Source organism: Podarcis cretensis (assembly GCF_951804945.1).
Source record: "Podarcis cretensis genome assembly, chromosome: 12".
NCBI classification, from domain to species: domain Eukaryota; kingdom Metazoa; phylum Chordata; class Lepidosauria; order Squamata; family Lacertidae; genus Podarcis; species Podarcis cretensis.
This window is the reverse complement of record NC_137181.1, coordinates 57584078-57609100: the sequence shown is the minus strand read 5'-3', so window position 1 is coordinate 57609100 and position 25023 is coordinate 57584078. Positions and strand designations below refer to the sequence as shown.

The window sequence follows — 25023 nt, the reverse complement described above, 5'->3', positions numbered from 1 at the left end:
ACATGGGGTAAGAAAATCACAAGAGCAGCTCCTACTGAAAATTAAAAAGACCTTGGCAATACATTTTCCCCCTTAGCTTCTTTAATCTACAAGCTCTAGGCAAGATGCTGAATCCCACACCAACCAAGCAGAGACACTATATCCCATTGTCTGCTCTAACTAGAAAGTCTTTTTGTACTGGACAATGTACACAGCCATTCATGTAACCCATTGTTTCAAATAACCAGCCCTACTTAGAAAACATATGGATAAAGTTTTACCACAAGTCTCTAATTTTGAGAATGTTAACTGCATCAGCTGGCATTTACATTTTTAAAAACAGGGCCAAAGAAATCCATATGGCTTAGAAACTGGCAGCACTAAGCCTGCTGTTTCTATTTTATCAGCAGGCACAAGAGATCAAAACCTTACATTAACGTAATAGTTTATAGTTCTATTTAAGAGGAGGCAAGGCTTTCTCTCACATGTTGAGAATGTACACCACACAAACACATCTTATTAATGTGTTCCTTTAATTTACAAGGAGCGCTTATCTCCATCTTTTTTAAAAAAAGAGTTAAAAAATGAAAAGTAAAATGGACGACATTAACAATTTTGTGAATCCACTTCATTAGACGAGACTTTCATCATAAAGTATTACTTCATATACTATTACATCTATAGGTTAGATTCACAAGTACACCATTTTCCAGTGGCTTCCTGGTCATTAGAAAATGGGCATCATCAAGCATCATTGATACATTACACACAAGCAATTTTTCCTATTAGGCATGATTCAGTCACTCTCTCAGAATTGGTGAGGTATTAACAGAGCCCAGGGATAGTTTCCCTTGATAAATAAATAAATAAATGTTTCTGCTATGAGTTCCAATAATAAGTGAAACATAGTCGTCATCATCATTACAGTTCCAAGAGTAGCAAATTCTGAGTAATTCCACATTCTGGTTTTCACTCTGAAATAGAAAGCCAAACATTCAAATGCAAGACAGCCAGCAAAACTGAAACACCCCCACACTTAGAAACTGGAGTTAAGGAGCAGGTTAACCCTAACCTTTTCCCAGCCACACCTGTTTTCTCTGCACAGGGGCTTGCTGGATAGAGGAACATTCAACCACTGGCTGAAACTGTACAGCCAAGAGCAGGTTTATCTGCTGCTTAATTATGTAGTTACACGATACCCAGCTGTATCTTGTACCTAACCTCACAACCTGTATCTATGTCTTTAATATAAGACAAATTTATTGTCTTACTCAATAGGGCAAGTAAAGCGCACAGAAACAAAATGCTACAGTGAAAATTTGTTCTGTACTGTGGTACCTCTGGTTACGTACTTAATTCGTTCCGGAGGTCCGTTCTTAACCTGAAGCACCACTTTAGCTAATGGGGCCTCGTGCCGCCGCCACGCAATTTCTGTTCTCATCCTGAAGCAAATTTCTTAACCCAAAGTACTATTTCTGTAACTTGAAATGTCTGTAACCTGAAGCGTATGTAACCCGAGGTACCACTGTAGTAGTATTTGGGGTTTAGCAATCTTTAGTCTAATCTTCAAGCCAATTGTATAAATAATACAGCATGGGGCAAGAGAACATGCAGGTTACAGCTGCTAAATTGTGGACAAACTGTTGACCCAGTACTTCAAATGTAAGAACTTACCTATAATTTTTTTTGTCACATTTGCTATACCACAGGTTTTTCACTGTCCTGTTTTTCTTCATATTCTTCATCAGATCCTTAAAAACCCAAATAAAAAGTTATAATGCAAAATGAAGCTCATAATGATAATTTTTTACATTATATATCAATCATCATGGGGAAATACCGTATTGGCCTGAATATAAGCCTCACCTTTAAAATTCTAGAGGAAAAAAAGAAAAAAGAGACCGCAGGCACTCACAGCCATACATGGCAAATGAAGAATCCTATGGGCTCCGGGGCTACTCTCTGGGGAGGGGGAACCGCACCACTTTGCTGACGGCCTCCCCGCTCCTTCCCCCTTCCTTACGGAATGTGCACAACAAAGAAAAAGAAACTATTAGTGAGATACTGCAGAAGTCCACTACAGCAAAAACCCTGGTATTGTGTTAAGGATTCTTTCCTTATCCCTACACCAAACAGTGAAAGTGCTCACCACTCTGATTGGTTTGAAAGCAAATCTCTGGTTCTTTGAAAAACCCATTTGAATGCCTAAACAAGCAGCTCTCTGAAAACATCACTGGCACAAACTTTATGAAGCCTCAAAAATATATCCCGGCACCAGCCTCTCATTGGAAACCAAGACACAATTCTCATGAAATATATGGTGAAATAAAAAAGCAAGAGAGTTGGACTGATATATATTGTACCTGCAGCACCCTAAATCAAAAGCTGGCCATGCAGTAGCATAACTGATTTACAAATGCAAAAGTTTAGATTTTATAAGGCAGGTCATGTGAGTATTTGGGTTTCCTGGAATTATGAACATATAAATTAAGATGGACATGGTAAAGGCATTCTAGTTTCTGGAATAGGGCAAACATGGTTTTTTAAAAAAATATCCCTAATATACTGAATGATTTTTCTACTAGTGGATGAGGAAAGGACATAGCTCAGCAGTATTATAAATCTTTTACATGCTGAATACTGACATCTACAGTAAAAGAGTAACAGGATCTCAGCTTGAGACCTTGCAGAGTCACTGATATTCATGAGAGAGATGGATCAATGGCTAAACTCAGTACAAGGCAGAATACTGAACTGACTATATGTTCAGAATGATAACAGGGATGTACTTCCAGCCCCCAAGAATGGAACAATGACCTCTCTTGCGGGAGAGTGGTTAAGTAATTCCCTTAAAATCTATGGAAGCAACAAGTTATGTATCTGCAATAATTTTATTGTCTTACAGAGAAAATCACCTCCAGTTCTTCTGTACACCAAATAGCGTTTAGAAAAAGTATTGTTTCTCCAAAGTCAGAATGACAGCTACAAAATAATGATCTTTGATTTGTTTCAGCATAACTGCGTCCCCTACCCCTGCGGTAACTGAAGCTCCCAAGATCCTAATGCTCATCACTGTCTCTGCTCACCACTAGATGGAGCTAAAAGAAAATTAATTCCAATTCTATTTCCTCACAATTCCTCAAAGCAATTCAAATTTCACTGTATTACTGACATTCACTACTGACAGTCATACAGCCAATATCATCTATTTAACAAACATACATATGAATAAGGCAGAACACAGAGGCAGCAGACTGCTTTGCAAACCTTTTAAAACTTGTTTAGACTTGCACCCTGTTAACTTTCTTCTCACACTTTTCTCTCGGACATCAAGATGAGAGATCATCTTTAATCATCTTTAATCATCTTTGACAGGGGTGTCCAACTTCCAAGAGACTGCAATCTACTCCCACTATAAATAAACTGGCAGTGATCTACCCATTGGATTGACCAGAGTTATTGAGCTTTTTTGGGGGGAGGCTTCATCAAACTTTGTTTTTGTTTGGTTGATTGCTGAAGATCATGCGATCAACCAGGATTGATCAGGAGCAGCCTGCAATCGACCAGTAGATCACGATCGGCCAGTTGGACAGGCCTGCTCTAAGAGAACAAAGGAGCAAGGATGGCTGCCCTTGTTCTTCCCTAGACTAGTTAGACTAGAACCAGAAACTGTTTGATGCAACAATAAACAACTTTATTATTTTCTTACCTATAAGTATCTCTCTCCGTGTATGTGTGCGTGCGCACGCAAGCTCCCAACAAGTAAAATTTACTCTCTAACCAAGATGCACTAGCTAAATGCTGCTCACTCTGCATACTAAAGGATTTGAAAACATAGCTGACAGTGTTATTCCAAAACCTATCCAGTCCAGCGTCCTGTTTCCCATAGCAACAAATCAGGTGGCTATAGGAAACCCATGAGCAAGGCATGATTCTTTCTTGTTCAGAGGCATGCTGCTCTTAATACTGAAAGTAAAATATACAGTGGTACCTTGGCTTACAACCATATTCCATTCCGGAGGTCCGTTTGTAAACCAGAACAGGTTGTAACCCAAGAAAAAATTTTTATTCGTAATCCAAAAAAAGGGGTTGTAATACAAAAAAAGGTTGCAAACCGGGACACGCACTTCCGGGTTTGATGTGTTTGTAATCCAAAACGTATGCAAACCAAGACGTATGCAAACCAAGGTACCACTATATAGCCTTCATGACTTTGAACAACCACTACTGCCCTGCTGCCCATGCCCATGTCACCACTGGCTGCTGACGCTCGCTGCTCCTGCCTGGGCACACGATGGCCTAACCCCTGGGCTCAAAAGAAGGGAGACGAGGGGCTGGAGCAAGACGGGCCTGCTTCCCCCCCCCCCACCCCAGTCCTGTTTCGCTCAGGTTGGCGCCACAATCTCCTGGCACATGAGGGGAATGGATTCTCCACAGAATTAACATACCACAACTTCCAATATACCATTTTTACACGTGGTGTCCTCCCCTTCTTTCATTTTGCGGAGCCACAGGAGCCTTTGCGGCCTACCTGTCTTAGGAGCTATGAGACAGAAAGGAAAATAAAAGCAGAGGAAGAGGAAACAGATAGGAAATGTCTGAGAACCCCAAAGTCTAAACTCAGAGACCCTGGCTTATGTCTCGCAGCAGGATGCAGGACCCTGGACCTCAACCTTCCTGTGTTCCCTCCCTGTGCCAAATTAAAGATTGTAAGCCCCCTCGGGGCAGGAACCTCTTTCTCAAGGGTCACACGCAGTGATGGTGCAAAGAAATAACACAAAATAAATCTTGCTAAGCTCCTGCCCTGTGCAAGCTGAAGTCCGCTAGAGGCCTTTCCCTTAAAGCCAAAGCTGTGTACACACTATCCATAGGGGCTAAGTCCACAGAGCTGCATTGTTGACAGGCAGGGGCTTGGACCTTAGAAATGCAATTGGCAGCGAGGGCTCTGTGTGAGGTCCTTTTCCCTGCTCTCTTGGAGAGAAAGGAGCATACTGCACTTCATGTTCCCCTCTCTTCCTTGGACCCATGTTGGATGCAGGCATGCCTCTTCCGCATGTGCCTGGCATTGGTTATGTAAGTGTCAGTTCTGTTACAAAAGTTGGGTTTTGTTACAAAAGTTGGGTGTCGCCCCCAACTTTTGTAACAAAACTGTTATTTACATAACCAACGCCAGGGTGTTCCAGGCACTCACCCAGGGTCCGTGTTCCTTGGGAGAACGAAGACACAGCATAGATGGTCGTAGCTCCAAGAAATATGCTTTATTCTCCTATTGCCACTTTCTGTCTGCATGGAGGGAATCCGCATCTGACAGCAGGGTCTTGTCAAGAGGGGCTTGTTCTCCACAACAGAGTCCAAGGCATCTCTCCCTGGCTCTCCGATGGGCCATCAGCCCCTTTTGGCATGTTCCTCTCTCTATCCCAGGTGAGACCCTGGCTTGGAAAGAAACTGGAGCCTGCACTTTCCCACTGACCTCCAATCTTCCCTTTAATACTTCAAATCCTCAAAATCCTACCATTTATTAATCTCCAGGTTTAGGGGTGGCCCCTGCAAATCCAGAAAGTATTTTGCCTGCATAGTTTTTACTGCTACTGTTGCTGTGAATCAATGCATGATAATAAAATAAGGCTTATTTTTAAACTTCTCAGCTTGCTGCCTGATTCTTTCTGAAGTGGTCTTTCTGAAGTGGACTTGCTCCAAACAAGGTTTCGCAGCCTAACTCCTAAGCTTTTGGTTTTGCTGCTAAAGAGGGGATTTTAAAACTCTTTTCGGCTCACATTTGTGGGTATCTGGAGGGATAAATTTCAACTAATGTATACTCACCTTCCTGTTAAAACCCCTTCCACACAGGGGCAAGATCCTGAAACTTTGGGAAATTCTCTTTAAAAAGATCTAGAACGTGTTTAGGATCAATGAGTGTGTATGTTGCCATTTTACTGGAACGACCCTGTGATTTCAAGGTGGGATGTGAACGCAGCCTTAAAGAGAATAGAGGCATGGGAAGGCCATATGGTTCAACCTTGTAAGCAACCAGATATTCACAACAGAAAATATAATCTGGGGACCACAGCTGACCAAGCTTTCAACATCTGTGGACAAGTCAAGCCAGGGAGCCAAGCCACATGCACCAGTGACGGGTGACAATAATAATAATAATAATAATAATAATAATAATAATGTTTCTATGCCACTCATCATCTCTGGGCCTCGGAGCTGCTCCTACCTTCAGAATTCCTTCTCATGATCACTGATGGGCACACTTGATCCTACTATTGATCCTGTAGAGCTGCCCAGCCCAGCTTCATGTCCCCACCAAGTGCCCCCCCTTCTAGAACACACCGCTCTCAACCGACTCAACCCAACATTCACTCTCTCTTTCTAAGCCTCCTCCAACCTTCCATTTCCACCAGAATTCCACTCTCTCTTCCCCCCTCCCTAACCCTAACCCTGCTTGACATTCACTTGGGAATTCTAATAGAATGACCTTAATTACCCTATTGCAAAAAGGGAGGAAGAGGTTACAGATGGGAAATGTCTGGGAATCCCATAGTCTAAACTCACAGACGCTGGCTTATGTCTCGCAGCAGGACTCAGGATACATCCTAGACTTCAACCTTCCTCTGTTCCCTCCCTGTGTCAAATTAAAGATTGTAAGCCCTTTGGGGCAGGAATAGAGATGGGAAGGCCTGGGGAAAAAAACCAGAAAAAAAATAAGGGTGGGACCAGGTTTTCCCGCTTTTTCCAAAGCTGGTTTTTCCCAGAAAAATTGAAGAAAATAGTTTGATATACTTCGAATATTCCACACACTATTTCCCCCCTAATTTTTCCTTTAAAAATGGCTTTGGGGAAAAATGGGAGGAAAACCTCCCCCCCCCCCCGCAATTTTTCTGTTTTGTTTTTTTCAGGCCTTCCAGCACCCACACTTTGGAGCTCCCTGAGAACTGACACCAGGCAGGTGATCTCACTGTACTCTTCCCAGTAACTGCTCAAAGCGTTTTCGTTGGGGCCAGCCCATCTGAACACGTAGAAGCTGCATGCAATTTACTTCCTTTTAACCACTGTTGACTTTAATCATCTTTTGAATACTCTAAAATACAGTGGTGCCTCGCAAGACGAAAAGAATCCGTTCCGCAAGTCTCTTCGTCTTGCGGTTTTTTCGTCTTGCGAAGCAAGCCCATTAGCGGCTTAGCGCTATTAGCAGCTTAGGGGCTTAGCGGATCAGCTGATAAGCGGCTTAGCGGATCAGCTGTTAAGCAGCTTAGCGGCTTAGCGGATCAGCTATTAAGCGGCTTAGCCGATCAGCTGTTAAGCGACTTAGCGGCTCAGCTGATAAGCGGCTTAGCGGCTTAGAAAAAGGGAGGGGAAAGGGGGAAAAACCCGCAGGAACTCGCAAGACATTTTCGTCTTGCGAAGCAAGCCCATAGGAAATTCGTTTTGCGAAGCACCTCCAAAACGGAAAACCCTTTTGTCTAGCGGGTTTTCCGTCTTGCGAGGCATTCGTCTTGCGGGGCACCACTGTACTTGCTTTTAACTGTGTTTTATCAATCATTTTAATGCTGTGTTCTATATTTTTGTAAACTGTTTAGAAAGATCTCTTGCCATCATGTGGTTTATAACATATAATAACAAATTCAATTTTAAAAACACACACACTCCTTTTCCTTTCAAACAGAGTTGGAGCCCTAGTGCAACATACTATTCAGTAACTGGATGTTGGCTCCATCTGGGCCTGGCATGCAAAAAATTTGCCTTATGCTGTACCCCGGCTGTCCTCAAGTAGAGATGGGATGGCCTAGAAAAGCCCCAGAAAAAAACAGGTTTTTCCCCAAAGCTGTTTTTTTTAGAAGTCCATGAGAAAAATAACAAAGAGGAAGAGGAAGAAGAAATGGAAAATGATAGTAGTTCAGAAAATGAGAGAGAATAAACTGCATATATATGTTTGGTCTTCTGTTTGGGTTTTTTAAAGCACTACTCAAAAGGTAGATCTTCTATGGAGCTTAAATATTGAGGTGGATCTTAACTTTATTTGCTGTTGGTGCTAAGGGACAAATCTGATTATTTATGTTGATGGTTTCTTGTTTTTTTGTTGCTTTTGAGGGAAAGGAGGGTGGTTACCTGTTTTAATGCAAGCATAGTACTTTTATATCACTGCGTTTCACGCAATTTGTAAAACTACTCCACACTGAACTTTTTTTTTTTTTCAAAATTTCCATTTTTTTTTCTGGAAAAAAATGGGGGGACACACACATTTTTTTCTCATGGCTTCAAAATTTCCGGAAATTTTACATCTCTACTTGGAGCCATACTTTCCCTCAGTAAATCTGTCTTTAATTCCCTTTTAAATCCATCATTACATTCTGTGCCTGCAAATAGACAGTTTAACTATGCAATTTGTGCAAAAGTACTTGAATCCAGTATTAGCACTTGATCCCAGTAGATGTCAGATAATTTTTCTAGACCTTATAGATTTTGCTTTAATCATTACTGACTCTAGTTCAGTATTTTATTATGGTTGTGGATTTTTGGATATTTTACTGAACTAGTATTGTAATGGCTGGTTGAAATGCAGGCTATTGTACAAATATCAAAAATAAATGCAGGTGCCAACTTTTAAATTAACTTATTCTGACTGCAGGCCTTCAAGCTTTTTTGACTGCAATATTTAATATTTATACAGTGGAACCTTGGTTTAAGAACAGCTTAGTTTATGAACAATTTGGATTAAGAACGCTGCAAACCCAGAAGTAGGTGTTTTGGTTTGTGAACTTTGCCTTGGAATAAGAACATGTTTCGCTTCCTGCTGAGTGTGTTATATTTGTAAATTGAGTACCCTGCTGCTATAAGAAATCACGCCTTGGTTTAAGAACGTTTGGTTTAAGAACGGACTTCTGGAACAGATTAAGTTCGTAAACCAAGGTACTACTGTAGTCAAAAAGAATGAGACAATTGAAATCTGAACAAAATCAATCCCCAAAGTGCCATGCATTATCTTGATCTGATGAAAAACCTCAGTACCTGCTTCAGATTCAGGTGGGGAATAGAACTGCCCATCAGAGGGGAGTCCCGAGTGAATAAGAGCAGCTCGTTCAGAGGCATCCTGCACCAACAGTAGTCCTAAAAGGAAATGAAAGCATCCATGACTACAGTATCTTTCAAAGGAAGTGTCCAGCTTTTAAAATCTAGGGCTGTGCACAGTCCCCCAATTTATCCGTGGCTCCAATGCGGGGGGGGGGGGAATCAGGCCAACCCACCCTGAGATACGGAGGCATGGCAATGTTTAATTGGGGCTTTGGTTATTTTAATGGGGGATCAATTCTAGAGGGTGGCCCTTTGCAAGCAGCTTCTGATTCCATAGGAGCACACAGTAAAGATGCTTCAATCCTGTGAGGTGCAGTTTGCAAGTTAGTTATCTGCAGGGAAGCCACCCTACAAAGGAACACCCTGCACCGCACAAGATTGTTGCTGCCGCACAAAAGCCGTTAAGTGGAGGCACCAATCCCTTCAGAGTAGGGTGTATGGCAGGAAGGAGAGTCAGGTGGCATCAGGCTCCAACCTTCTCCTGGGAAGACACAATTGGAGGTCAGGTAGATCTCAGCCTTTTCATGGAAAATGCCATGCCTTGTCTCTTCTTTATGCCTGATACCCTGACAGCGCTGGATCCTGAAGTCATCTAATCTGACTCACCGTGATATGTGGCTATCTCAACCCAACTCATCCAGGGCCTGAATCCCTTTGGATAGGTCCAATTTGGTTTGGGATTTGGGTCTCACCTGAATTCAGTGCACAGCCCCTAAAAAGAGCAGTAACTGCAGTAATCTTTAAATGTCCTTCTTGTATGAATGTATTTCAAGGAAAGTCATTATAACAATTTTATTCTGTGGATACCACAGCATCACTCTCCCTCAAGCCCTATGTAAGAATATTGTGTACTTGAGGTTCCTTCTGTTTATACAGTAAATACACTTCCTGGGGCAACTGCTAACTGCACTGCAAAGAAACTTACTGTTTCCTTCTTCTGCTTCTTGTGGTAAAACTTTGAAGTCTAGGAACCAGGTTTCAATCCAGGCAAGAATGAAAGATATGATGGGCAACACATAGCCAAAAGCCCCTTGAGTTAATAGCTTAAAGGGGATACATGAAGAGGAGAGAGAACAAGTTATGTCAAAACATCTCACAACAAAACAGTTACATGATATAAATTAGAATTCACTGTTATAATCCATACCTTGGACAAAATTACTTTTGCTAATAAAAAGGCACTGGTTACTGCTGTTGTAAACTGAAAGAAATATTAAGAGTTATGAAAGCAACAAATTACTTTTGCAATCCATAACATGACACTGTAACAGTTAGCCACATAACTACAATTGTCCTCATTTAGCTCTAAGCAATACTTAGCAATCTCACTGTTTGCTAATGTTATGGCCACAGGGTGTTTAATAAATGGGCAGAGCAATCCTATTAAGTATAGGAAGCTGGTAGAATTTACTCTGACTTAAATTCAGACGGTTTAAATTTCTCCTACTACAAGCTCCATTCAGGGGTAGGACTACTGCCAGCTGAGTCAGCCTAAGCCTGGCAGAAGAGAAACAGGCCTTTAAAATACTTTGAATTACAACATCATTTTTGCCAGTGTTAAGTTCCACCAGGTTGCTATGTCAAATGACTGAGCTGAAAGTTTTAGAAAAGTCTCTCCTCATTGCACCCGTTTTTGCAGCTTCCTCCAGCTTAAGTTCTAACAGCTGAGCCCCAGCTGAGTTGGGATGCGGGAATTTAAGTAACAATAGCCCCAACTGAGTCCCAGCTCAGCACAAGAGCTTCCTACTCTAAACTTGCTCATTCTGGCAGATCTTGTGTTTGGATTGTGTTGTAAATGGTACTGGCCAAAGATTAAAAAATACTTTCTATACTTCTGAGTTTCCCAACAGAGGAATTTGCATCCACAGGACACCCACAGAACTTTGGTCACCATTTGAAAGCATGTGTAATCTGCAATATAATATATGCATTCCCACCTTGTGAAAGTAAATTCAACCAATCCAAACAACACAAGCACATAGTTTCTCTTCAAATTCCTCAGAAAACAAATCTTTAACACAAAGAGTTGGGAAAAGTTGATGCCTATCTTGCACATAACTGGTATTCATGGCTAACTAAGTCCCTTCTCCACTGACATGAATTTGCACATTGTACGAGTTCTGCAAGAGGAAATCTTTTTGTTAGGTAGTGCAAATGCAATTAGAACACTAGAGCTACATCTCACACACAGTATCTTCTAAATACCATTTTTCAAAATCTTCCAACTTTTAAACTTAATTTGAAGTCCACTACTTACAGCAATTGCCCACCAGTGTTGAAGTCTACACAATGCATATGCAAGTATCAAAATCATAAACCGAAAGACTGCCAGGAGCTATAGAGGAAGGAGGAGGGAGAGAAAAAGGCATTAAGGTCATTTTTTAAAGGAACAAAATAATAATAATCAGAAACTAAAATTATATACAGTGGTACCTCGGGTTACATACGCTTCAGGTTACAGACTCCACTAACCCAGAAATAGTGCCCCGGGTTAAGAACTTTGCTTCAGGATGAGAACAGAAATTGTGTTCCGGCGGCGCAGCAGCAACAACAGGAGGCCCCATTAGCTAAAGTGGTGCTTCAGGTTAAGAACAGTTTCAGGTTAAGAATAGACCTCCGAAATGAATTAAGTACTTAACCGGAGGTACTACTGTAAGTGATTTCTTCACAATCTAGACGACAACAAACATTTTCTGTGTGACACACTGATTTTACAGTTCTCCTCCTTTCGTTTTCATGAAGTCACTGGAACTGCATTTGAGCAATACTGCTGAGCAGAGTCTCTTCCTCAAGCGGATAGAAACTTCATTAAGAATAAGAAAATTCTGAGAGTGTAATTGACAAATATCCTGTCCACTCTTAGAAACAATTTCAGGTATCCAATTCAGGCAAGTTTCACAAGACTACTTTACATTATAATTACTAATACAGTGGTACCTCAGGTTAAGAACTTAATTCGTTCCGGAGGTCTGTTCTTAACCAGAAACTGTTCTTAACCTGAAGCACCACTTTAGCTAATGGGGCCTCCTGCTGCCGCCGCACCACCGGAGCACGATTTCTGTTCTCATCCTGAAGCAAAGTTCTTAACCCGAGGTACTATTTCTGGGTTAGCGGAGTCTGTAACCTGAAGCGTATGTAACCTGAAGCGTATGTAACCCGAGGTACTACTGTAAAACAGAATTAAGATACAAGAAGCAAATACTTACGAAGATATCAAAGTATGAAGAATGGTAGTCATACTGGAGGACTTCTTTTTCTAATGTTTTCTCAATGCCTCCATTTACCTACAGAAAACAGAATTGATCAAGCTATTAACATAATTAATTTTCAGTTTTTGAAAGCACTTCAGCAGAGTTCTGTGGTTCTCCTTTTCAAAAACCAAAACCACATGGTACAAAGCAAATCCAAACATACATACAATAAATCACTTGGGTCCTAACAATATAGCAGAACTGAGATGAGAATAAAACCAAAGAGACTCGTGCAAGCAGCCTACTCACAGGAGCAATGTAAGATGGGAGCCACAAACACATGAGTCACAGCTCCATTTCCATGCAAAGAAAAACTGCAACAAGATTTTTACTTCCATGGAATAAGAGCTGCAAATGTGAATACAAGTTCACGGTTCCATTACCCTTTTTGATCAAGCAGACTACTGTATGAGCAGCACAAATCGCCCCCGGAATACACCCACCCTGGCATTTTAACTTCAGTCATACTAGAGATCCAAGGCTGAATCTCATATGCAAGGGTCACAAACATTAGTGCTTTGCTTATCAGAAAGAAAGAAAGGCCTGCCATGTATACACAAAAATCACCACTTCCACCACCATTCTCTTAATTATGGCAATTTACAGCCATGCAAGTGAACACAGACTTGTTGTGTAACCAGATGCATTAACAAAGCAGTTCAAGACTTCCACCAAAAATCAACTACTGTGAACAGAAACTTATCATAATGTAAAATAAAGATCACTTGCCAGCTACCGCTGGAACATGCAATTAGAAGTCATTAACAGGAAATGGACCTAAGGATTTTTAACTTTGTATCTGTCAAATTTATTCCAATTTTAGCAGAAAAGTGTTTTGTCTTTAATAATTTATGAATTAGGTAAAAAGTAAAGTTTAAACGAAGCAATACCATTTTCCAATTTGTAAAAAAAAAGGGGGGGAGAATTACAATGGAATTATACATGCTGAAGCAGCCCACCAAGATATATCCAGTCCTCTGAGCCAGTGCAATACAGTGCTAACCATGCAAGCAGAAGTCCACATTCCAATTTCCCCTCAGCCAGCAACTCAGGAGGTGGCTTTAGGTGAGCCACTTTCTCAGCCTCAGCCACTTCTACCAAACAATGATAACACCATAGCCCTGTCAGTTTGGTTGTTATTAAGATGACAGAGAATGTATAAGATGTACTCTAAAACACTACAGAAATGCCAAGTAAGATTACTAGCTGGGAAATGCATTCCTGGAACTTTATATTCACTATAAATACTTTGCTAAACTGTTTTAATCCAGAACCAAATGTTAGATGAGATGCTAGAGTTCTATGATCAGAATTTATGAGACTGGAACGTGGGGGTACCAGATGTCATTCATTCTTTTAACATTTCCCCTGCTTTTTGCTCCATTACAGAAAATGTCTGTGCGCCCAAAGAAGGAGAAAGGAGAGCATTTTTAATCAGGAAAATAGCACAGAGGGAAAAACCGAACTCCCCCACCCTGCAATGCATGCCTACTTCAGAGTGCCCCAAACCCACAGATTGGCCCCTGTTTAGATTGTATAACAAAGTATGAATTGGCTTAATTGCTGCTGGATACAGACAGATTATACAAACTATGTAGAAAGATTCAATGCTCCCTTAGCATATTTGCTTTAATACATGTACAGGTATAACAAGATAACTGGCTGAAAGTTTTCATATTAAAAAAACCCTAGTGTTGTTCACAGACAAAATCAAACTTCTTCCACACATCTTTCTCATCCAATAAATAAAGAGCCTTTTACAATACTCCTTGCATATTTTTATGAAATGAGAAGGCTGATTATGAAGCCAAATTTTCAATTATTCAGAAACACACCATGCCCTTGTATGAGCAGTTGGCCTACTGCATACCCAACATTTACATTACTTGGATCTTACAAAGCAGCAATGGTTATAAAGGCTGCAGATTTATAGCCAACTAAACCAAGAGAAATAAAAAAAAAATTAAAAAATTGTCCCGTTTTTGTTTTGCTGGTGACTAATTCTCAGTTAATTCTTCAGATTGAAAATAGGCACATCACTGAAGTATGGACTTATATGAGGCAGTTGACTATGGAGTTGGAACAACTGACAACTAACCAGTCATAGATGTCAAAATTAAAAAATTGTCCAGTAGCACCTTAGAGACCAATTAAGTTTGTTCTGGGTATAAGCTTTTGTGTGCATGCACACCTCTTCAGATGCACACGAAAGCTTATATAGTGGTACCTCTGGATGCGAATGGGATTCATTCTGGAGCCCCATTCGCATCCTGAAGCGAATGCCACCCACGTCTGCGGATCGCAATTCACCACTTCCGTGCATGCGCATGGCGTCAAATTGAGCATCTGCGCATCGGCGAAACCCAGAAGTAACGCGCTCCGTTACTTCCAGGTCACCACGGAGCGTAACTTGAAAACACTCAACCTGAAGCACATTTAACCCGAGGTATGACTGTACCCAGAACAAACTTAGTTGGTCTCTAAGGTGCTACTGGACAATTTTTTAATTTTTTTATTTATTTTGACTGCGTCAGACTAACACAGCTACCTACCTGAATCTATAATCCAAGAGAGTTTACAGAACAGAAATTCATAAAATTCTGGCATCATGGTGACTCCTTGATGAAAACTCTGATATGTAGGAACATGGGTGGATTGCAGTACCAGCCTACTTGAGCACTTATACAGAAGGTAGTAATGCAGGTTGTACCCAAACGGAAGCTAGCACAAACTGAAGCCATTTCTGCTTACACAGGTGATCTGTAGCTGCAATTCATGCCAACCTCCTCCTCCGTATCTAATCTGTTCACTCTTTTCCCATAAGTCCCTCCAACCTTCCAGCCTCACTTTTCAGGGGCAGGGTGCAAAAGCTGTTTTCTGCCCACAATTTGTTGGATCCAGGCCATCTGTCAACATCAAAGGCTGCTGGAAAATGTTTCTTCTACAGTTTAGACAAGCCTTCCCCAACCTGTAACCCCCAGCTGTTTGGGACTACAATTCCCATCAGTCCCAGTCACCACACAAATCCCCAGCTTTACACCCCACAGTACACATGAAGGAAGCCCTTCAATTGGCTAGAATAGTATGCTTTGTTCAAGCATAATTTCAGGGGGAGGGATCCTGTGGTTGCCAGGGAAGACCTCTTTGGGCACAACCAGTGTTTTCTTTTCTGAGGGGATGCCAGGGGATGCATACCCCTAAACATTTTGTGAATCTAAGTTTGGCCTCACTGAGGGGCAGTATTTCAATATGGGTACGTAAATGAGAGTACCCCTAAACATTTTTTTAGAAAAAAAGCACTGGGCACAACACTGGTAAGCCATGATGTAATCTGCATCTTAACATTACTGTTTCAATTATATTTCATAGTCGAATGCAAAATGTTCTTATTTATTATTCTAGACATTCTTATTCATCTGAACTGAGAGTGAAATACCATACAGAAATGGTTGAAAAATTCAGTGCAATCTTACACTGCTGAACTGGTTCATTTTGTTTGTTACAACTCATAAATAAAATTCAGTTTCAAGATACTAATCTAGCAAAAACTAGAGAAGCTCACTATTCTGGATCCAACCTTTTGTCAGAAGTACAGTTTGAAAGACACTCACATTTAACTCTATTATCCACAGCAAGGTTATAAACAAGAGGTCAAAGGTGACAAACAAACAGAAAGTCCTTCGGACATCAGATATGCCTTTTTTCTCTCTGCTTTCATAAGACTCAATTCTTGCCATTAGCTGTGCTGGGTTGATGGAATGAACATCCCGTAAAGAAGGATGAGAGCTCAGACTGCTGCCATGGGCATTTTCTTGATCGTCTAACAGCCGACTCATCCTGTCTTTGGTTACAGCAGCTTTTTTCCAGTTTCAACATCACTATCAGGCTTATCCATATACGAGATTTCTCTAGAAAAGAAAATTCCACAATTAGTCATGTCAACATGACCATTATTAATAAAGAAGCCCTACTTGATCATGTAAACACATCACGACTTAATAAAAGTGAGCTCAAATGAGTGACATGTTACCAGGCAAATATAAGGTGGGAAGTTCTGCATTCTTGGGGGACAACCTAAATATGAAGAAGCCTGTAAGACTGCAGATTAGGGGGAAAAAATTAATGCTGGAAAAATGGCACCATGAACTTCTACAACCTACAGAACACTGGAGAGCACAGAGGAAAATGCTAAAGTAATTTATTATCCCTAGAAGTAACTTCTTGATCCAAACTGAGCAGGTTTGCCTCCTTCAGGATAGAATTATCGCTGCCTAGAGAAATCAAGGATTCTAGTGTAGCTGTGGTTGTACATCACTGTGTTCACGGTCCCCCTCACACACACCAAAAGGTAGCAACCATTTCTAACTCAAGTTTTATTTAATCTCCCAAAATAATTATTGAGTTTTAACACGTTTTTAAAATGCCAATTCAATACCATTAATATTACACTCATAGTGCAGGCTGGGGAAACTTGACTGTGAAAGAGGGACTGACAACAGTGCAATGTACAGTGGAACCTTGAGTTGCAGACGTAATCCGTCCCGGAGGCATGCCTGCAACTCGAAGTGTTCACATTCAGAACTGCTGCATTTGCACGTGTGGCGCGATTTAGCATTTCTGCGCGAGTGGCGAAACCAGGAAGTAACTGTTCCAGTACTTCTGGGTTGCCACAGGGCGCAACTTGAAAAGACGTAACCTGAAGCGGACGCAATATGAGGTATGACTGTAGTGCACTGTTTTATTGCAGATAAGAGGTGGATCAAAAAACTATTTGAAAAGCAACAAAGAAGGGAAAGAATATTTTTTTAGTCCCTATAACAGTTTGCAGTATCCTGTAAGTATGCACTAGTAACAGAAAACTGTGCACCAAAAGATTTTTTGGAAAAAAACAAAACACTCCCAGGTTCAGAGTTGGCAGCTGAAATAAACAGCACTCCTGTTAGGAGCTGGGAGTGCACTGCAACATTTTGTTACAGGACAACTTGGTATTCTTGTGTTCCTACATTTATGGAACAAAATATTATTTTTATGCTTTCCTCCCCAGTGCGATCATTACAACTTCAGGGAAACCATGTTTAATTTTTCATACATAGTGTAAGAACAGACAAAATAACTGCACCTCTGACATAACTGCTCAATGACATTGTTTCTCATATCCAACCTGTACAATACTGGAAGTCTATTTTTTAAATGTATTTTCCAGTTGAAAATAGAACCTTCTGTTAATCTGGACCTTGCCAGGCCTGCAGAACCAGAAACTACAGCAACCTGAAAGCACTTGGTGGAGCAGCCACAATAGATCACAATAGGCGGAACGTACAACTTTGTGTCATTTTAGTGCAAACTGGTTAGAACTTTGTGCTAGATTTTGCTGCCTGCAATGTGGAATCTTGGCATCCTGATGGATAAGAATAAAGGTGGAAGAAATAGCAATGAAGCCAAAACAAGAGGAAAACAATAGCATGTTTTGGCAAGCCAGTGCTAGAGTATTTTGAAGTGCTGTGCATGGAGAAAGGCAGCTAAAGGACGGGCCTCAGGTATACAATTTCCTATTCAAGGAAGGACGATTCAATATTTTGCACTAACTTCCTCATTCATCTGGACGTACCAATATAGTGCAGGTGATAAGTATTAAAGGACAGCAGAGTTACCAAGTGGGTAGCTAAGCCTCATTGCCTAGATTCATGGCGTACCATAGCTACTGGGATATGTCTTGATACTCAGCTGCATACCTTTCCTGGTGTCTCACTTGCAGCTAGGTGAGATATGAGAATTTTCCAGTTCATTATGTATTTTCACATTTGAAAATGAGTGGAGATTAATTCATTCTTGAAGTTCAATATTAATTCACGTTTATTGTATTAATGCAACCATCATATATAAACAGACCTGAGGGAACCAAAAATTAATTATTTCCTTCTTATTCAAAGAGACTCAAACACCACTAATAAAGACTACAGAAGAAACACTACTTTCCACATGCCACTACATTTGTCAAGTTACATATTAACTGTTTGAAAAAAATGCAGCCATGTGGGTTTTCTCACTAATTTATATTTTAAAAATTCAGTTAGCATTGGGAAACTTTCAGATGCACTAGAGAGTGATCTAATTTAGCATGTTTATTTCCCCTGTATTTATAAACAGAGCTAAAACCATTGAATACCAACCTTGCCTATTATTGTATTTGCAGTTGGCATCCATTCATTGGTATTAAATAACTAGCAAAAAGAAAACTTTCCACACAAAAATAAAGCACTGGAAAATTAATTGCCCAAAGCTTGATACCTAAGCATAATACCTAAATAAGTTGACAGTATTTTTATTTCTTATTGCTTATTATGAAAATGGATGCATAGAGAAGGAAGAAAATCATACCAGTAGTTACTGTCAAGTCACTAGATAGGTTTTACTATATACCAGATTAGAAAAAATTCAGGTGCCTTATTCTCTAGATAGCTAAGAGTTTTCGGCAATTCAAAAATAAAACAGAGTGAAGCCAGAGAGGGGTGGTAATAGGCTAGAGTGTTAATGAATTAAAGAGAATGAATCCAATGCTGGTGGGAAGTAAATGGAGAGAGAGAAGTAAACTATAGATCAGGATGTGGAATCAGAAACATTTTTATACACAAACATTTTTACTAAACAGGCAACTATTTAGCTGCAGATCTCATTATGTAAGTAAAAACAACAAAAATACATACCATTATTAAAGGTATAAGGTAGTGGGATGCAGGTGGCGCTGTGGGTTAAAGCCTCAACGCCTAGGGCTTGCCGATCAAAAGGTCGGCGGTTCGAATCCCTGCGGCGGGGTGCGCTCCCGCTGCTCAGTCCCAGCGCCTGCCAACCTAGCAGTTCGAAAGCACCTCCGGGTGCAAGTAGATAAATAGGGACCGCTTACCAGCGGGAAGGTAAACGGCGTTTCCGTGTGCGGCTCTGGCTCGCCAGAGCAGCGATGTCACGCTGGCCACGTGACCCGGAAGTGTCTCCGGACAGCGCTGACCCCTGGCCTCTTAAGTGAGATGGGCGCACAACCCCAGAGTCTGTCAAGACTGGCCCATACGGGCAGGGGTACCTTTACCTTTACCTTATACCTTTAATAATGGTATGTATTTTTGTTGTTTTTACTTACATAATGAGATCTGCAGCTAAATAGTTGCCTGTTTAGTAAAAATGTTTGTGTATAAAAATGTTTCATACTCCTCTCCAAATTGGTATACATTGGAAAAGATGGAAGATACAACTAATCTCTATTATCAAGAATGCTTACAGTATCATCAAGTCAAATGTGTAATAAAGTATGCTGTTTACATTATAAGCAGAGAGTACATTTGTACTGTCAACTCATTACTAATCCCAAATGTAAAGAAAAGAACTTCAAGTATTTAGGAATCTTCTAACATACTGAAATGTTGTGCCTATATTTTGCTTGCTGACATGAATTATTTATTTTAAGCTTTCTTTATGTCACTAACATTAATATCCAAACTCACTCATAAACTTATTGGGCATGCCATTTACCTCAGTCTGTTTTCCACATGTATAATGAAAATTGGTGGCCTATCTTTGTTTCTACCAAGTATGACAAAGCTGGAGGAGTGATTTGCATGTTTACTCGAATTCAAAGTAAATCCTGACACTTACCCTCAGGAAAATATGCACAGGATTGTCGCTGTAACCTATCAAGATACTTTTTCTACCACCTTCTGCCAATTCTCTATTCAGCCCTTAAGCTGGAATTCAGTACCTGAATACCTACATGGCACCACCTCTCTTCCTTCAAATCCCTTTTCAAAACCTGCTTTGGCATAAATGACAGCTTTCCAACTACAGTGGTACCTTGGTTCTCAAACTTAATCTGTTCCATGAGTCCGTTCGACTCCTGAAACTGTTCGAAAACTAAGGGACAGCTTCCGATTGGCTGCAGGAGCTTCTTGCACTCAAAAGCACGACATATGTTTGGCTTCTGAAAAACGTTCGCAAACCAAAACATTTACTTCTGGGTTTGCGGCGTTCAGGAGCTGATCTGTTCGACAAAGAAGCTGTTCAGGAACCAAGGTACCATTGTAGTACTCATAAAATGTCCCTATTTCCTCCTTCCGTTTAAAAAAAAATTAAAAATCTATTTGTGATAATCAAAAAGGTTTACAAGTTGAGTAAGATAATATACTATCTATAAAACATCACATTCAACCAAATAAAAGAGCAGCACGTTAATACACAAACACAACAGGGTTTTTGAAAAAAACAATTTTCTCCTGAAGTCTCCCATATAAAACTTACCGTATTTTTCTATACTATAAAAGTGCTCTATAAGATGCACTTTTCCCCTCCTAAAAAGTAAGGGTAAATGTGTGCGCCTTATGGAGTGAATGCAGGCTGAACAGCTATCCCAGAAGCCAGAACAGCAAGAGGGATCGCTGCGCAGGGCTCCCTCTTGCTGTTCTGGCTTCTGGGATAGCCCCTCAGTCCCTTCCCCCACCTCCCGGAAAAGCCCCCAAGAGCTGCGCTCTTTAGCGGCACGGAGCATGTGCGGCTCTTGGGGAAAAGCCTGCAAGCGCCGCACACATGCTCCACACGGCTCGTTAAAGGGAGTGCTGAGCAGAATCTGGGATGCATACAGGCTCTGCTCAGTGCTCCTTTTAAAGAATTCCCCCCCCCCTGCATTCCCCCTCTAAAAACTAGGTGTGTCATGGTCAGGTGCGTCTTATGGAGCGAAAAGTATGGTATCATGTTCTGAGGTCAACATTTATGACCCTGCACTCAGTTCTGCAACCATTAAATGTTCCGCGATCAGTACAAAACGTTTGGCAAGTGTTCTTCTTCAGCAGTCTAAAGAACAACCTCTTGGGAAGAACAGTCTAGCATTATAACTGGCTCATTTCCACAGGGCCATCAAGAGTCATCTATTTAGAGTGTCTGTTTAGACAAACTACAAACAGTAGAAAATGTTTGTCCTTGGCTTATCCACATCATTTGTTTGCCGGCGGCAGGGGAAGTAAGTCACAAGCCCAGGTTTGCACAAAAATGACAAACCAAGCGCTTCAGTTTGCTGCTCTCAGTACACAAAAGGGAAGGAGCAAAGTGGGGACTTTCAGTGGATAGTGCTAATTCATGTTAAACTATAGTTAACCATTAAATATGGGTTAACATTACATGCAGACCAGGCTGTGCTATAAAATTCAGTCATATGTAATTTGGTACATAGTTTTACAATGGAGAATATTAAAAGCCCGTACTTTTTCAGCATCAGATTCTGCTCCACTCTCCTCCCAACTTTAGCTAGGTATTGGTCTCCTCCCAATTTAACTAGTCTCAGAAAACACCTGCTGCCACATCACCATATTGCATAAGTATCACACGCTACTGCAACAATTTTTCCATTCAAAGAAGTAACAGTCCATCACCATGAAGTAATTGCGCATCTCTATCCATCTCTCAAATACAAGTCTGACAGACAGACTGCAACCTCAGAACACCATACTTTAGACATGATCTTATCTATTTATAAATATGTGGAAATTCTTCAGATTCATTGACCTACTTATTTCACTAAGCAGATATACATGTTTACATACACTACTGAGGACAGATGAGTCATGGACTATTAGGGTTGGGAGTGCCTTGAAAGATAAAAGCACTATCTAATACATCTTTCATGCCCTTAAGCAACAGAATAATTTACTGTGCAATTTTACTTTTGACACTACTTGGAAGCAACTCTTATCCTTACTCCTCTGGGGATCAAAAAGATAAAATTAGGCAGACTGACAGAACAGTTCTAAACCCTAATTCTTGCTATTGGTGGGGGTTGTTATGATGGAGATGACATCATAATAACTCCTCTGTCAATTTCTGCTGTCCTCTGCCCTAGCAGGGGGGTAAAGGACACCACTGCAGAAGCCCCCAGTGTGCAGGAAGCTACTACCAGTGGTTCTCGCACTGATGGTAGCCTGAGGAAAGACTCAAAATGTGGTATTTTGGTGGGGGGCACCAGTGGCATTGGATCCTTGGGGGCCCTCAACTGCAGCAGACTGGTGCTAGCATAGCACAATGTAAAATAAATCCAGTCCCCACTTTCTGGCATGGTTGGTGCAAGTGATGCATGGGCTTCAGCTGCACAGGTCAGTCAATCTCCTACTTCACCACGCACCTTCCTAGCTGGGGGTAAAGCGTGAAGTGCAACCTCATTTGTAAGACTTCATGCAGTTATATTTTAAGAAGTACAGTGTTACCTCAGGTTACAGATATCTCGGGTTAAGAATTTTGCTTCAGGATGATGGCAGATGAAGTTGATGGACTATATGGAATTGGCGGAAATGACTGGCAGAATCCGAGACCAGGGAGAAGAGTCGGTGGAAAAAGATTGGAAAAAATTTAAAGATTATTTACAGAAACATTGTAAAATTAATGAGCTTTAGAAAAATGGTGGAATGAAGTTATATGGCTTTGGCAGAAATGTTATAAGGAACTAGGTACAGATAGATTGTTAATGTTAAAGGGAAAAAACAAGGTTAGAATATGTTAAGATTAATTACAGGACAGAAAATGGAGGAAGATGGAAAGGAATTGCTGAAACAGTTAATTGAAGTGGGATACAAAAAGGGAGGCGTAAGGAAGTCAATGAAACAAGTGAATGAAAGCTAAGATTGAAAATACTGGAAGTGTTTTTAATTGTTTTTGTTTTGTCTTGTTAATTCAATGTTTTATGTAGTGTTTTTGTTTTTGTATTGTATTATATTGATTTGTTTAATTCTTTTTCTTTCTTTTTGTAATCTTTAAACTCTTAATAAATATTATTTAAAAATAATAATAAAAAACAACAGAAATCGCACGACAGCAGCGGGAGGCCCCATTAGCTAAAGGTTAAGAACAGTTTCAGGTTAAGAACGGACCTCCAGAACAAATTAAGTTCTTAACCCGAGGTACCACTGTAATCCAAAAACACAAAGTATGAGCACATCAAACTCATGTTTCATACAGGAATCCCCATCAGTGATCTGCATTAGGCTGGTGGTTTCTACACTCCATTCAATATGTCAAACAGCCCTTAGAAAAGATCCAAATCATCAAGATAATCACGTTTGGATGACACAAAGTTTTAAAATAGGGAGTTAAAAACCATCATTCTCTTCAAGCAAAACATCTCTCAGCCAAGTTACAAATGACTAATTTCCGCAGCGTCTGCTGGCTGAATTCAAGACACAGAGGCAATTCGGCTTTTTAACCCCATTAAATTGCGGCAACTCACAAAACCCAGATCCTTAAAGCAGTGGGGTGCTGGGAATTTAACGACACATTCTGTATTTTGTGTGTTTGCATTGCCAGTGCTCTGTATTTCGAAGGGTTCCTGTTGTCTGCTTTGGGCACAAGCTCATCTACAGCGGAGTACAAGTCAAGCCCATCGGTCCATCCAAGCAGTGGCATAGCGTGGGTTGTCAGCACCCGGGGCAAGGCAAGTAATTTGCGCCCCCTAACCCGTGGATTTGCGCCCCCTAACCCGTGGATTTGCACCCCCTAACCCGTGGATTTGCGCCCCCTAACCCGTGGATTTGCGCCCCCTAACCCGTGGATTTGTGCCCCCTAACCCGTGGATTTGCGCCCCCTAACCCGTGGATTTGCGCCCCCTAACCCGTGGATTTGCAACCCCCTAACCCGTGGATTTGCAGCCCCCTAACCCGTGGATTTGCAACCCCCTAACCCGTGGATTTGCGCCCCCTAACCCGTGGATTTGCGCCCCCTAACCCATGGATTTGCGCCCCCTAACCCTAACCCCCAGATGTTGCGCCCGGTCCCCCCTGCACCCCCCACGCTACGCCACTGCATCCAAGCCCCTTCCCACGCGGGGGAAGGGGAGACGAGGGGGGGGAGGGGGGGCGGCGGGAGGCAAGAGGCCGAGCGACCCCGGGAGAGGTTAGACATGGGGCGGGGTCGGTGGGTCCCACCGGCGACAGGAAAGAGGAAGGGAAACCGAAAGAGGGAGAAGGGACGTGACCCCTGAAATTTAACTTCGGTAACGCGGGGGGGGGGAGGGGGAGGAAAGGACACTAAAGCGACCGCGAAGGCCGGGCGGTGAGGGGACGTCCGGCGTTGCGCAGGACGCGGGGCTGAGGGCTCCTTACCGGGACGCGCCGCTCTCGCTCCTGGCCGTGGTGGGGAGGGAGGGTCAGGCTGGCGGAGGAAGCCCCGCCTCGGGCGGCTCCTCCCGCCCCGCCCCGGCCGCTCCAGAGGGCGGGCAGAGGCGAGGCGACGAGCGGCCGCCTCACTTAGCAACGGGAAAAGCGGGCCTGGATTCTGAGGCGGAGAGGGGCGCGTGCGCGCGCAGCGCCGAATTTACCTCAGCCCGAGCACCCCAGGGAAGTGGGCGGGGCTCGCGCCTCTGCTCCGCCCCTGCGAACCAGGGGGGCGGGGCCTTCGCGGCCAACGGTCGCTCTCAGCGGATGGTTTGGGAGCCGGTTGGTTGGCTGGCAGCAGCCGGGGGTGGGCCTCTGTGACGCAGGCGGCGCCTGTCTTCGGAAAAACGCAGCCTCAGGGCGGGGCCGCCTGAGGGCTCCGAATGTTGACAGACTCCCAGCATGCCCTCCGCGTGGACTCTGCTGGCGGGGGCTGATGGGAGTTGGAGTCCCAACGGCATCTGGAGGAAGGCCGCAGGCTTTCTCCACCAGCACTTTTGGCATCATAGACCGTGTCTCTATTGGATGGTCAACTGGTTGCCCTG

General features: G+C 42.1%; 1 protein-coding gene across 2 annotated transcripts; it reads right to left on the bottom strand.

Moving 5' to 3' along the window:
- Positions 1-493: 493 nt before the first annotated feature.
- On the bottom strand, positions 494-24606 carry STARD3NL (STARD3 N-terminal like). Of its 2 annotated transcripts, none has more exons than XM_079947662.1 (9): positions 24428-24606; positions 15917-16213; positions 12261-12338; positions 11312-11389; positions 10202-10255; positions 9980-10097; positions 8992-9090; positions 1654-1730; positions 494-951 (listed from the first exon to the last, which is right to left on the bottom strand). In XM_079947662.1, exons 2-8 carry the CDS (start codon positions 16139-16141, stop codon positions 1678-1680), a joined length of 705 nt encoding a protein of 234 aa, XP_079803788.1. In that variant the 5' UTR covers positions 16142-16213; positions 24428-24606; the 3' UTR covers positions 494-951; positions 1654-1677. The 2 variants fall into 2 exon arrangements, with proteins under 2 accessions (XP_079803788.1, XP_079803787.1); XM_079947661.1 differs by lacking the exon at positions 24428-24606 and adding an exon at positions 17999-18019 and having other exon boundaries at positions 494-953.
- Positions 24607-25023: the final 417 nt, after the last annotated feature.

What these genes read in the sequence shown, in the direction of transcription:
- STARD3NL (XM_079947662.1), bottom strand. Translation starts at nt 16,141, where the DNA reads ATGAGTCGGCTGTTAGACGATCAAGAAAATGCCCATGGCAGCAGTCTG. An exon ending in TGTGGATAATAGAGTTAAAT is followed by an intron (nt 12,339 to 15,916) that starts GTGAGTGTCTTT and finishes TGTTTTCTGTAG; the next exon opens with GTAAATGGAGGCATTGAGAA. An exon ending in AGAAGCAGAAGAAGGAAACA is followed by an intron (nt 9,091 to 9,979) that starts GTAAGTTTCTTT and finishes ATTTCCTTTTAG; the next exon opens with GACTACTGTTGGTGCAGGAT.